At 32.8% G+C, this 12,159-nt stretch overlaps 1 protein-coding gene and 2 long non-coding RNA genes across 3 annotated transcripts; 2 read left to right on the forward strand and 1 right to left on the reverse strand.

Moving 5' to 3' along the window:
- The first annotated feature begins 1,706 nt into the window (after positions 1-1,706).
- On the forward strand, positions 1,707-2,481 carry LOC136971438 (uncharacterized). Its single transcript, XM_067265896.1, has 3 exons — positions 1,707-2,114; positions 2,204-2,282; positions 2,378-2,481. The coding sequence occupies exons 1-3, from the start codon at positions 1,707-1,709 to the stop codon at positions 2,479-2,481; spliced, it is 591 nt and encodes a 196-aa protein (XP_067121997.1).
- Positions 2,482-2,688: 207 nt separating this feature from the next.
- Positions 2,689-2,986, forward strand: LOC136971439 (uncharacterized). Its single transcript, XR_010880165.1, has 2 exons — positions 2,689-2,771; positions 2,871-2,986. It is a non-coding gene; the product is annotated as an uncharacterized lncRNA (long non-coding RNA).
- Positions 2,987-3,045: 59 nt separating this feature from the next.
- Positions 3,046-3,455, reverse strand: LOC136971440 (uncharacterized). Its single transcript, XR_010880166.1, has 2 exons — positions 3,391-3,455; positions 3,046-3,305 (listed from the first exon to the last, which is right to left on the reverse strand). It is a non-coding gene; the product is annotated as an uncharacterized lncRNA (long non-coding RNA).
- Between the last annotated feature and the right edge of the window lie 8,704 nt (positions 3,456-12,159).

Here is a 12,159-nt window from a genome sequence, read left to right on the forward strand (position 1 = left end):
AAATTATGAGTGTAAAAACGCTGCAAACTAATATAAAATTCTGGAAAAACAGATATGAATTTTTACATTTTTAAAATAATTGCTGGATGTTTATTTATAAATTCTTGTGCAAAACAATCTAACCAATTGATACGATGAAACGTCATGCAGACAACCGATCAATTGATGTTAATGGACACTTTTGGAAAGATGCCAGGATTACTTAAAATGTTCCAGTCAATAACAATGACATTTTGTAATAATTTTGCTTTACTTCATACAGTTAAACGTCAATTCTGGCAATTTATAAACAGAAAAGCAAACTTCATCATCACTTTTTGTACTTTTTCTTTTTTTAAGATTAGCAGACAAAAATGTGTTGACAGTTAACAAGAACAGTCTGAAATTGGCAACAAAAACAAAAATGACGATTATATTTAGTAGCACGAATCACCTGATTTCTGTCTGGAACCAACAGATCTGCTATTTTTAGTGAGTAACTCTAATGTCAAGCATTTACTGTGTCTTACTTTTGACTCCTTAACTACGTAATAACATGAAGAATTTTTAAATATAACTTTTAATAATCCTCGTACATTCAAACACTTTCAAACAGATATACACTCATCCTCAGGGCATACACACAAATATAAACAGTTTTCAAAGTAAAAATATGTGCATGCACCTCCAAAGACATACTTTTTCAGTTGAAAACTGCTTGGAAATCTAAGGTTTATTAATAGTTACACTAACAAAGTAGTTATTTTTTCACAAATCTAAATCTCTCCTAAATTATTATTATTATTATAAATTAAGCAGGTTTATAATCCAAGGAAAAATTACACCCGAAGCAATGCATAAACATGTGAATGACAAAAGGATAATTCAACAAATTCTAGTTAGACTGGCTTCTAAACAAACAGAAAAGGAAAGTATCACTTCACAAGAAGAAAAGTTGTTATAAACAATGTTTAACCACTCTCATAACACATGACTCAGTTCAATTCATCTCATTATAAATGAATTAAAATTAATTAAAGAGATGGGCATCTCTATTAATGAACAATTGTTTTGTTATATTTAATTGTTAAATCACTTCCTTTACCCCACCGCATCTTCCTATGATTTCAAAACAAGAGTGCAAGGTCAAGGTTTCACAGAACATTTATACACACTTCTCAGAGTTCAAGGTCAAGTGAAAGATGTATAAGAGATTCGTTAATACTTCTATATTGTTCATTTATATAACAAATTCCAAATCAATTTTCTTATGACCTTCACAATATGATTAATTCAATTATTATTATTAAATTGATAATTATTTTGTACATAACTTGAACATTTCTAAGCTAATAATAACATTCAATATTTAATCTCAGGTCAATGTCATTTAAAGAAAGGAGTTTGGAATTATTCTGTATACTCCTAATTTAAATTGGGAGTTCCTGGGGCCGTATTCTGGTCACTTATCTCTCGTCTCTTCTTTCACCGACGAATGACGTCAAAGCGAGAGACGAAATTCGTCTCTCATACAAAGTGGCGATTCTGGTCGTTCGTAACGATCTCGTCTTTGTCGTTGACGTCACGATTCTATTCGGTTGATTATACATGTTCGGGTTATCTGCGCGCGCAACGCGGTATAGAATTTTAACCAATGAAATTGTACAATTTTCGAAAGTGCAGAATACGAAAATATAGAGCACGTGGTACGGCACGAGGTAATCAAGATGTCTCGACTTATGTTATCATCGGAACAAATGGAAATGTTGGTAACCGAGTTGCAAAAGCGTCCATATTTAGCTAAAGGAAAATTGGACGGAAATATTTCCAAAAATACTTTACGAGATGGATGGCAAGAAATTAGGGATAAAGTGAACTGTCTAGCTGATGGTCCACTGATCGAAGTGGAACAATTAAAAAAAAGATGGAGTCAGTGGCGTTCCCCAACGAAAAGTAAAGCGGCTGCTTTAAGGAAAGATATACTTAGAACAGGTGGAGGGAAAAGAAGTACTCCACCATTAACAGATCTTGAAGAAAAGGTGTCATTAATTGGGAACGAAGAATTTGGATTGGAAGAAGAAAATTTATACGAGCTTGGAGCTTGCACTACAAGTTCCGTTGAACCTTTACATAATGTAAGTAATACCTTTTTATTTATAAATTCATTTTTTATATATTAAATATAGTCTATATATATATATATATTTATATTTATATATCGTAGATACAGAATATAGTTTCCGAAGGAAATGATGTGGAACCACATCGTGAAATAGTTGAGAGGGAAGATCTTGAATCTGCAAGTAAGTTATTTATTATGTCAAGTAATTATATTTCTTGACTTCAAGTTTATTTAGTTTTAAAATTAAATGTTTTAATCTTCCCGTTGTAATGCCAGATTCTGGATGTCGTCGTCGTCGTCACCGATCTTCAAATGAAGATACTGTAACTTCATTTATAGAGCAATCTGCATCTAATCAAAATTCATTATTAACAAGGTAAACCTTATAATCTTTTTGGAATTTATTTTACTTTGAAGTTGACTTCATTGATTAAAATATTAATATAGTTAGATAAAAATATTAAAACATTTCTCTTTGATTAAATGCTTTGTCTAGTTTCATTAAAAGTATCTAGTCATTTATGTGTATATATATATATATACATTTTTTTTATGTAGGCTTTCATCTATAGATGAAAACCTAGCAGAAAATAATGAACTAATAAGACGACAAAATAATATAATGGAAGAGAAAAATATTCTCAAAGAAATCTTGCAAACTCTGCAAAGGGTATTTATTTTATATAATTGTTTAACATTTTAATACTTTTTAAAAAATTTATTGAGTAAACAATATTTTTATATTTACATGCGTGTCTTCTTTTTTCAGTTTGCGTGATGTGTTCGTACTGCTAGCCAATTTAAACAATTTTGTCTGTCTCTTTTTTTATTTTATAATGTACTTAGAAATGAAATAAATAATAAATAAATATTTCTAAATAATAACTTAGTGTGTTTACTTATTTATTTAGTCTCTAAAGAATAAAGACTGGAAACAAAATTAATTCACTTTTTTCATTCATGTTTATTTTAACAGAATCTCTGTAATATTAACTGTTGCCTGACATTTACAGCATTCTGATTTGCAGAATGTTCCATTTTATTTATGCTATCATCATCATCATCATTTCCACAGATTTCTTCTGAAGGAATGTTAAATGCTACACAAATGTTATGTAAAATAGCACAAGCCATCACTATTTTTGCTGATTTTTCTGGAACATATTGTAATCCTCCAGCTGACTTCAAGTCAAGGCATCTGAATCTAATAATTAAAAATAAGAATTTTAATATATAATTTTGTAAAATTAGTAAATTGTTAGTAAGAAAAATGTGAGAATTTCTCATACCTCTGCTTTAAAACACCAAAACATCTTTCAATGGTGTTTCTGGCTTTTCTGTGAGCTGCATTGTAATTTAATTCTGCAGCTGCTGATGGATTACCTACAGGTGTAAGCAGCCATGTTTCTAAAGGATAAGCACTGTCTCCTGTAAACATAATTTAGAGAATGGTATTTACTTTTTCATACCAAATTAATAAGAAAATAATGTCTTTACATTTTTGTTTTAGTTTGGAATTACATGACACCGAAATATTTCAAAAGACAATATGTCTGTGAAATATATGCTTACCAAGCAACCATAATCCTCTTCCTATTACTCCATCTTCAAAGTTTTCCTGCAGAGTAGAATTTCGCCAGATAAAAGCATCATGCATGCGCCCCGGATACAATGGGTTAATATTCAAAATTCTCAACTGAGAATCACACACCTAAAAGCATAATTTTAGTCTTATTACAATTGAATAATAGTTGTTTATATCTTGTATTCAAGTGATATTGATAGTGAAATGAGTGATTTGACATAGAAATTTAAAGATACCACTTTATTAAAGACATTAATTTTATTTATAGTTAGATGGTTAATTTGTATAAATACTTACAACTTGAACATTAATAGAATGAAATCCTTTTCTATTGATAAATGATTCTTCATTATATTTGGAGGCTGGAGGTGCCTTGATTGCAATATGAGTGCAATCAATAGCTCCTGCAATAAGTAAAGAAATAGTAAAAATCATCATATAATTAAATAAGAAACTTTATCATTTTATACACTAATTTTAAAATTATAAATTGTAACAGCTATTTAAAAAAATAAAAGTAATTACATACTATATTATATTCTAATGAACAAATAAAAACAATTTACTCACCCACAACTCCTGGCATTTGACTGATGATAAAAAATCCAGAGGACACATCCAATTGTTGTTCTCTACTCCTAGGAAAAGAAATTTTGTGTCCCAATCGGCGGATGATACTGTTGACTACAGATGGCATAATTCGGGACACTGTCGACTGGGCAACTTTAAGTTGGCAGTGATCACCGACATTTCTTTGAAATCCACCAGAAGCAAAAAATTGTAAGGTTATCAATAACTAAACTTCTGGTGGAATTACGGTCCGTGACTTTCTCCGGACTAAATCATCCCGCAATTCGTTGCACAGCCACGCGGTAGCTTCTTTCATTAGACGAAATCTTGAACGAAATTCATCATCATCTAAATCAAAAGCGTTATCTCTATCGCGAAATACTCTTTCTCGAGATAGGGAACGTTTTGTGATACGATCGTATAGCACGAGTAGCATGGAGTCGTCCATATTGGATATAACGAAATCGAGGCGAAAGACGAAAGACCGGCTGAAAGACAGCTATCCGCTCGTCTCTGATAAAAGAGAGAAGCGAAGAGAGAAAAAGTTGTCCAGAATCGCGTTTAGAGAGACGCGACGATCTCTCGAGACGTAAACAAATGATTAGCCAATCAGCGACCGGCTTGGGAAAGACGAGAGACGAGAGACGATGACCAGAATAGGGCCCCTGGTGTTTTTAATCATAAATCATTTTTCAAAATTGAATTTAATCATATTATATTCCCGATATAAATTACTAACAGGGTAAAATAAATTATCAAGTAAGAATTAATAATTATATTTTTTTATTAAATGTATATCAAAATTCAAAATTATGTATTTTACTTTACTAAAAGTTAAAGATAATATCAGTTATTATTACACAATAGACCAGTGTTTTTCAACCGGGGTGACACGGCACCACGATTGGAGTGTCGCAAAGTTTAGGACCTTTAGGCATTTTCTTGGAAATTTACTTAAGTGTAGTTCAAGATAATATAGATAATATCAGAAATAATATTTTTTATTTAGTTCACCCGGTGAACTAAATAAAAAATATTATTTCTGATCTGTAAGACTAAATATCTGCATCCATAATTTTCCAGTATAATAAGTCCTGTTAATTGATAAATGTACTAGTATACAAAGATAAATTTAAGTTACGATAAAGGACACAAAGGCATAATAATTAAATTTCTTAAATTCCATTTATTTCTGTCCCCACTCGCACAGACTCATACATTCCGTGTTTGAAGAAAGTAGCTTTCGGACTGCATTTCCCTGACTTAAAATTTAAGATCTGGAGGCTATTCTATGTCTTATTTTGAGTGCTTTTGTTTACATTTACACTCTTGTTTGCATTTACATGATATTATCAGAACTGAAGAGTGGAATTACACCTTTGACTGCACAACATGAACTTCAAAATTAATACATGCATGTTTCCTTATTTGGAACTAAACTTTACTACTGTATAAATTTCAGTGTAAAGTTCCAATTGCATGACATTTTCATTGCCAATAGCAATTGGTTAATTGGTTTAGTGACCATTTTCAATCTGAATTAGATAGAAATAGCAAACGAATTAGTACTGATATCACCAAGCTGACAAGATATGATTATTTACAACAAAGGATTCATCTAAGCACTACTATAAAACATCTCAACCCATATACAAAGCTCTGAAAAAAAGCCAACTGGAAACAAGATCTCTGATAACTCAAAGAATGCATTACGGCCACACACCACTTTAGACCAACGGCAACGTCTAGTATCGGTGGGAAGGACAAATGCCAATACCTCCATAATAAATGGAAAACATAAAGTGTAACTTCAGTAGTCGGTCGGCTAAAGCTGTACCTAGTGCCGATCAGCAGTAAGTGAGATTTTGACATCATAAATTATTAATGTGTTCATTGAGGGGTTTTTGTTTGTTAACTTCTTTCACTTTTCTAACAAAGTTACTGATATTTGTTGAGCTTCCATTATTTGATAATAACTAGTAACAAACAAGACCTACTAGAAATTTTTAAAAATCTTTAACGCGAGATTCTTTGCTTTTTCATATTCAAATGATATTTTGATTAGAACTTGCATATTTTTTACATTAAAAAAAAACAAATTATTATTACTGAAATGTCAAATGACAGCAAAGTTAAATTGGGCTACTTGACTGCTATTATGTTTAATTAATTTTTAAATAACTTGTTGTAAAGTAGCCCAATTTAATCCGGCAGTAGTTTGGCATTTTACTAATATATCAGGTTTTATAATGTTTGCACAAGAGCTAAATATTATGTTCAAACACATTCAAATTCTATATTACAAAAACTATGTATTACATTTCAAACAAAGTTTGTTTTATGTATTTTGGAAGAGTTTCCATCAGTCTAGATTAAAGGATCTATCCCAATTCTCTCAAAAACAGTTCAGTCTTTAAAAATTAACAAACATAATTAAAGTTAAGTAAACTCTAAAATATATAAACATTAACATTGTTAAGTTTGATATAAAGAGAAATTATCTTATCTCAATTTTTTTTATGACAAAAATATATTTCTGATGAACTAAGTCTAAAATTCAACATTATCTTTATAACGCATTACTAACTTGATATGACAAACAAATAGAGAAAATACAGCTCAAATTAAATTCAAATTCAAAAAATTCTGGCACACTATTCTTAATTTTTAAAAATAAATATTGCCTTTTCTGACAATCAGAAAATTATTATTATTATTATAAATATATTTTTTTTTTATAATCAATAATTGCTCAAATCATGTTTTAATTTAATATTTGCAGAAATTTATAAAACAAATTCTTGGAGAATTATTTAATGCAATCGTGTCCTAATTACGAGAAATGACGTAGCACTTACACAAAAATGGACAAACTAGTCACCACGATTACTAGGCCAAATTAATACACCTTTAATGGTGGGTAAAGTTTAAAGAATGCTGATGTTTTTGATCCGGTTAACGGCCCTTCTTCGGCAAGGACGGCGAAAAAGACCGGTGGAAGTCGAAAACAGAATTCGGCTTTTGACCGTCCACACCCAAGAGGGTCTGTTAACCGGGCCAAAATGTTAGCAATCTTTAAGATTCGTCTACTATTAGTTTCGACAGTTATACAAGTCACCACACTAACAAGTTGTTATATTCATAAGAAAACCACAGCTTTTAGATTTGTTTCACGCTTACTCAGAATAAAAATGTAAAAGTCTTGCTTAACAAATGCAAAGTAACAAATTAGATCATTTATGTGATTTTTCTATTATATTATTGTAAATAAAACACTAAATGATAACTAACTTTTTACTTTAATTAAGAAAAAGCTGTTCTTTAAAAATATTCAAAAAGTTGATCATGAATAAATGTATTCTGTTTACTATTTCATCCTATTTTATGAACTGTAACATTAATGAATTATCATTTTTTTCTATTTTCTTGTATATTATACTGAACATCAAATATCAGTTTAAATGATAATAAAACCACAAGATTATTAATAATAATTAAATTATTTAAAGGGTGTTTCACAATGTTTTGACAATTTCAAAGTTCAATAACTTGTGTTAAAACCGAGATACGGCGACGGTGCACCCTCTATTAGTAGTGCGGACTGTCAACTTTCATCTCATATAGGTTACTACACGATAATCCCAAGGCCATTGAGGAGAAGCCATTATACAGAGATGTATAATGCTGGTATACAGAGATGTTGAATACATTCCTAATCCCTACCCTTTGCCGTCATAGACGTCTCCGGTCAACTTGGTTTCAACAAGATGACACAACATGCCACACAGCCAACAAGAGCTTTGAAGTTTTCCATGAAGCCTTTGGCAACTGCATAATTTACGCACTCGTTTCGAATGGCCATCTCGCTCACCCAATTTAACCCCACCAGACTTTTACCTATGGGGTTATTTGAAGGCGAGAGTGTACTCCGACCGGCCAAGAAGCTTGTAACAATCAAGAGATCAAATTCGAGATAAAATTTCCAGAATTCCTCCAGCAGCTACAAAAAATGTGTCCAAAAGCTGGGTGAAACGCCTCGAGTCTTGTGTAGCCACGAATCGTCGTCAATTGTTTGACGTAGTATTTCATAAGTAAAATTGAATAAATTTTGTACCTTGTGTAAAATTTTAAACTTTTTTTAGCAATTAGTTTGTGAGTTCTTCAACTTTGAAATCATCAAAACATCGTGAAACACCCTAATATAATAATGCATTAAACAAGCAAACAATTTAAAAGAAACATTTTTTCATTACAATACGACTGAAATGCATTATAATATTTCAATATAATCCAAAATAATCACCTACCGAATTAAATGCAATAATCTTTTACAATAAAGACAACACAATAAATAAAACACAACAGCAAATTTCATCATAGGCTACCCATCAACATGCCTTACATAACAAACTTTTTATCCTTTCTCTATAAAGACTGATGGCCAATAATTACCTTTAAAAAATTATTTATAAGCAACCATTAAGCAAAATGATTTTTGGAAAATTTTATACTTTTTTCTCTTTATTTGGAGAGTGTCCCTTAACTCTCTTTTGGGTGCACAACTGTTTCTCTATCACAACCACTTTCTTTCTATCGGAGGTCATTTTCACGATATTTACTTTACTTCTTAGAAGACCGAAGGCGACCAAAACCGGGCAAAACAATATCGGCCACCGGAGTCGAGCGAATAATAACCGACAAGCTCACAAACGAATGGTCAGGGTTTAACTACAAACTATATACCACACCACTATACGTGGCAAAGGTTCCCTTAGAATCCTTTCACTCATTTTACTCCTACGGGAACCATCCAGAGCTCCGACAAAGTCCAACCACCTCGTCCAAAACTGCATTTGTGTTCCGGGGGATACTATTACGTAATTTCGGCCAATCCGGAAAACTATCCAAACAAAACCGGCAGAAATTTGGTAGGGAGCCCGTACGTAAAAATGCCACCTCTGGCAATATCGAGGGTTCTAAACGTGGACCCGTAGCACGGACAAAACTTTACCTCTACGTTTCCTCATCCGCAAGATCAATACGGTAAGAGACGAACTCCAAATGAGAAGTTTTCCACCCAATCCAGAATTGGAAACCCGCCTGCGGGAGCTAAAAAGTCAAAAGAACCACAACCGGCACATGGTGCACGACTCGATATTAGGGGTGGCCGTATCCGGCGAAGGGCAAAGCATAGAGGTGTGGACCCTTTGACTATTTTGCACCTAATGGTGTGACCATCTGATTCAGAGATGTAATTACACTTAAGAGACTTACCCCTGAATTCCGGAGTTAATAAAAGAGTCTGTAACAAGGTATTCAAATAACAAGTTGCACCCTGATTTTCGATTCCACTTAATCCGTAAACGGATCTGGGTGGAGGCACTCTTTTGGCACTCTTCATTTTGTTATTTTCTTGAAAGAGATTGCCGAACATCACCTTGGCGGCCGATTTTCCACCAATTTATGCTAAGATGTCACGTCTCTTATAAAATGTTGCATTATTATTATTCTGAACAAACGGACGATCGAGTAAATTACGGATTGCATCGAATTATATTCGATTTATTCTTTAAAACGAACGATAACCTATGTTAGCATTCCGCTTGTTTGTTTACGTCGGCATGGTGGCCGCCATTAACTCTATGGCAACCGCTGGCCGGTAGACGTCGCTCTCCTTTCCCCACGCTTAACCTTGCGCAAGGTTATTCTAGTGTCGTGTGTAGGTGTTTTGCTTACGTAACTTTAACTGTTGTTGAGTAAGAAGCCTTTCTAAATTTTAAGTAAAGTTCTCTCGCTATTAATTTTACAAATCTCTCTTGCTCTTTTATATTTTACAGCGCGTTGCAAATCTCCGCGTTTTAAGATCTCCTGTACTAAAAAGGTAAAAAAAAAATAACAACAAAAAACTTCCGTCGATATCTGTGGTGTTGGAGTGAATTTAGCTTTAATATCACAGCATGGTGTAAAGATTAGGTAACGAAATTTAGCGTGGTAACTTGTATACGAAGGGCACTGATGCTATTAAATTTTGGTGGATACAGGTCGAGGAGAAGGGGAGATAAAGAGTATCGTGTGTATCTCCAATATGGTCAGACTTAATGAAGATTTTATTTGTTAATAATTAACATCTACACTTTCTATTATATAGAACTCACCCCTACTTTCAAAACTAAGCTTTCAGCCATTTTATAGTACTTGAAAATATAAAAAGTTTTTATTACAAAATTTGATAAGAGATGACGCCACACATAATTTCACTTTCGCTTAATAATATAAAAGTTTTTAAATAAAAACTCATAACAGCCGGGGAAGTTACGCAACTCTCGTATCTATATTTTTTCTTAATGTGATAAGTACAGTAAGACCTCGCTTAACGAGGGGATACGTTCCTAGACGACAAGGCGTTAATTAAATTAGGTCACTTTAACACAGAGTAAATAGAGAAAGAGGAACACGCGACAGATTATAAACAGATTTAACTTTAAGTTATTTTTATATTAATTTGCATAATAATATATGCTAAATAACCCATAAACATATGTATACAGAAATGCAAAGTTTATTTTTTTGTGACGAAGATCCTGGCTTTTATGAAATTCTTGTTTTTTGCGATAAAGTCGTGTAGTTTTATTTGTCGCTTTTCTCCCTTAAGCAAATGTTTATAGCGGAAGATCGCATCCAAAACTCTTCAACTTGCTTTTGCATTCCTTTCAAAATCTGAATCATTTGCTACAGTTTGATCGACGATTTCGGCTATCGTTACCGAACTTTCTCTAAGAAAATCTGTAAAGAAATTCCTTGGGTTCTTCGTTTCCAGAATCACAATTTTCCAGTTCTACGTGAATTCCTGTTCTGCCAATTCTCGAAGGTCGTCATTGGTAAGTCTCTTGCCAGAAACCTGCAGTAACTCCTCAATATCCTGTTCGTCTACATCTTCTAGTCCTTCTACATTGATTAGGTTGACAATTTGGTACCCTAACGATAAAGCGATAGGCTCTTCTCGTCGACAATCTTGGATACCTTCGGCCATAACTTCTTTCACACTTCATTCGTGCATATATTAGTTAATTCTTGCCAAGCCATGGCCTATGGCATCCGCGACGTTATAGTTTTTTCCAAAATTGCACCAAACAAACAGATTTAAGAAAAGTACAGCGCTACAACGAATTGCCACTTTTTGCTTATTGGTTTGGAAATAATTGTATTATTTACGAATCAATAAAATGCTGCGATAATTTGAATCGGCGTAAATTTTGAGCTTTTTAAGGCTTCGAGCAGACCGCGTTATATCGAATCAGCGTTCAGCGAGATCTTCTTTCGTACAATACAATATGAAAAACAAATTTGAAATTTCTCAAATCCAGAATTTTGATCATACACTATATACAGAATGAAGTCTAAATATGTGAAGCTTTGGAAATGGGTCTAGACTTTGTGCGAAAAGAGGAAAAGAAATTTTTTTCCTGTTGTTTTGGAATAGAAGCCAATAATAATTATTATTATTATTATAAATTTATGTTAAAAAACCATCAATAAGAAAAAACGGGAAAACGAAAAATGAATGTTTTATGGCCATAAAAGGGCATGTCTGTAGAGATTTCCAAGAAAGTCGGTTAAAACAGATGAATTTGAGTACTTAGATCGAACATCTTCGGTAGGAATCGAATTGTCAGTCGATGTTGACTCATCCGATGACCGGGGTTCCGATCTCGTTACAATGCGTAACGAGGGGGGGCAATTAGAGATCGGAGGCAAGTCGACATCGACTTATCGGAATGTTCGATCTGGGACTCAAAGGAAAGTTATAAAACCCGAAGAAAAAGAGGAGATGACGTTCTCTCGGTCATTAGTTCTCTCAGTTCTTGGTTCGTCCTATCTTGGACGTGTGTGCTTCAGTAAACTT

Source organism: Centruroides vittatus, unplaced genomic scaffold, assembly GCF_030686945.1.
Source record: "Centruroides vittatus isolate TY-2023 unplaced genomic scaffold, ASM3068694v2 contig_2532, whole genome shotgun sequence".
NCBI lineage: Eukaryota > Metazoa > Arthropoda > Arachnida > Scorpiones > Buthidae > Centruroides > Centruroides vittatus.

What these genes read in the sequence shown, in the direction of transcription:
- LOC136971438 (XM_067265896.1), top strand. Translation starts at nt 1,707, where the DNA reads ATGTCTCGACTTATGTTATCATCGGAACAAATGGAAATGTTGGTAACC. An exon ending in CCGTTGAACCTTTACATAAT is followed by an intron (nt 2,115 to 2,203) that starts GTAAGTAATACC and finishes TATATATCGTAG; the next exon opens with ATACAGAATATAGTTTCCGA. An exon ending in GGAAGATCTTGAATCTGCAA is followed by an intron (nt 2,283 to 2,377) that starts GTAAGTTATTTA and finishes TTGTAATGCCAG; the next exon opens with ATTCTGGATGTCGTCGTCGT.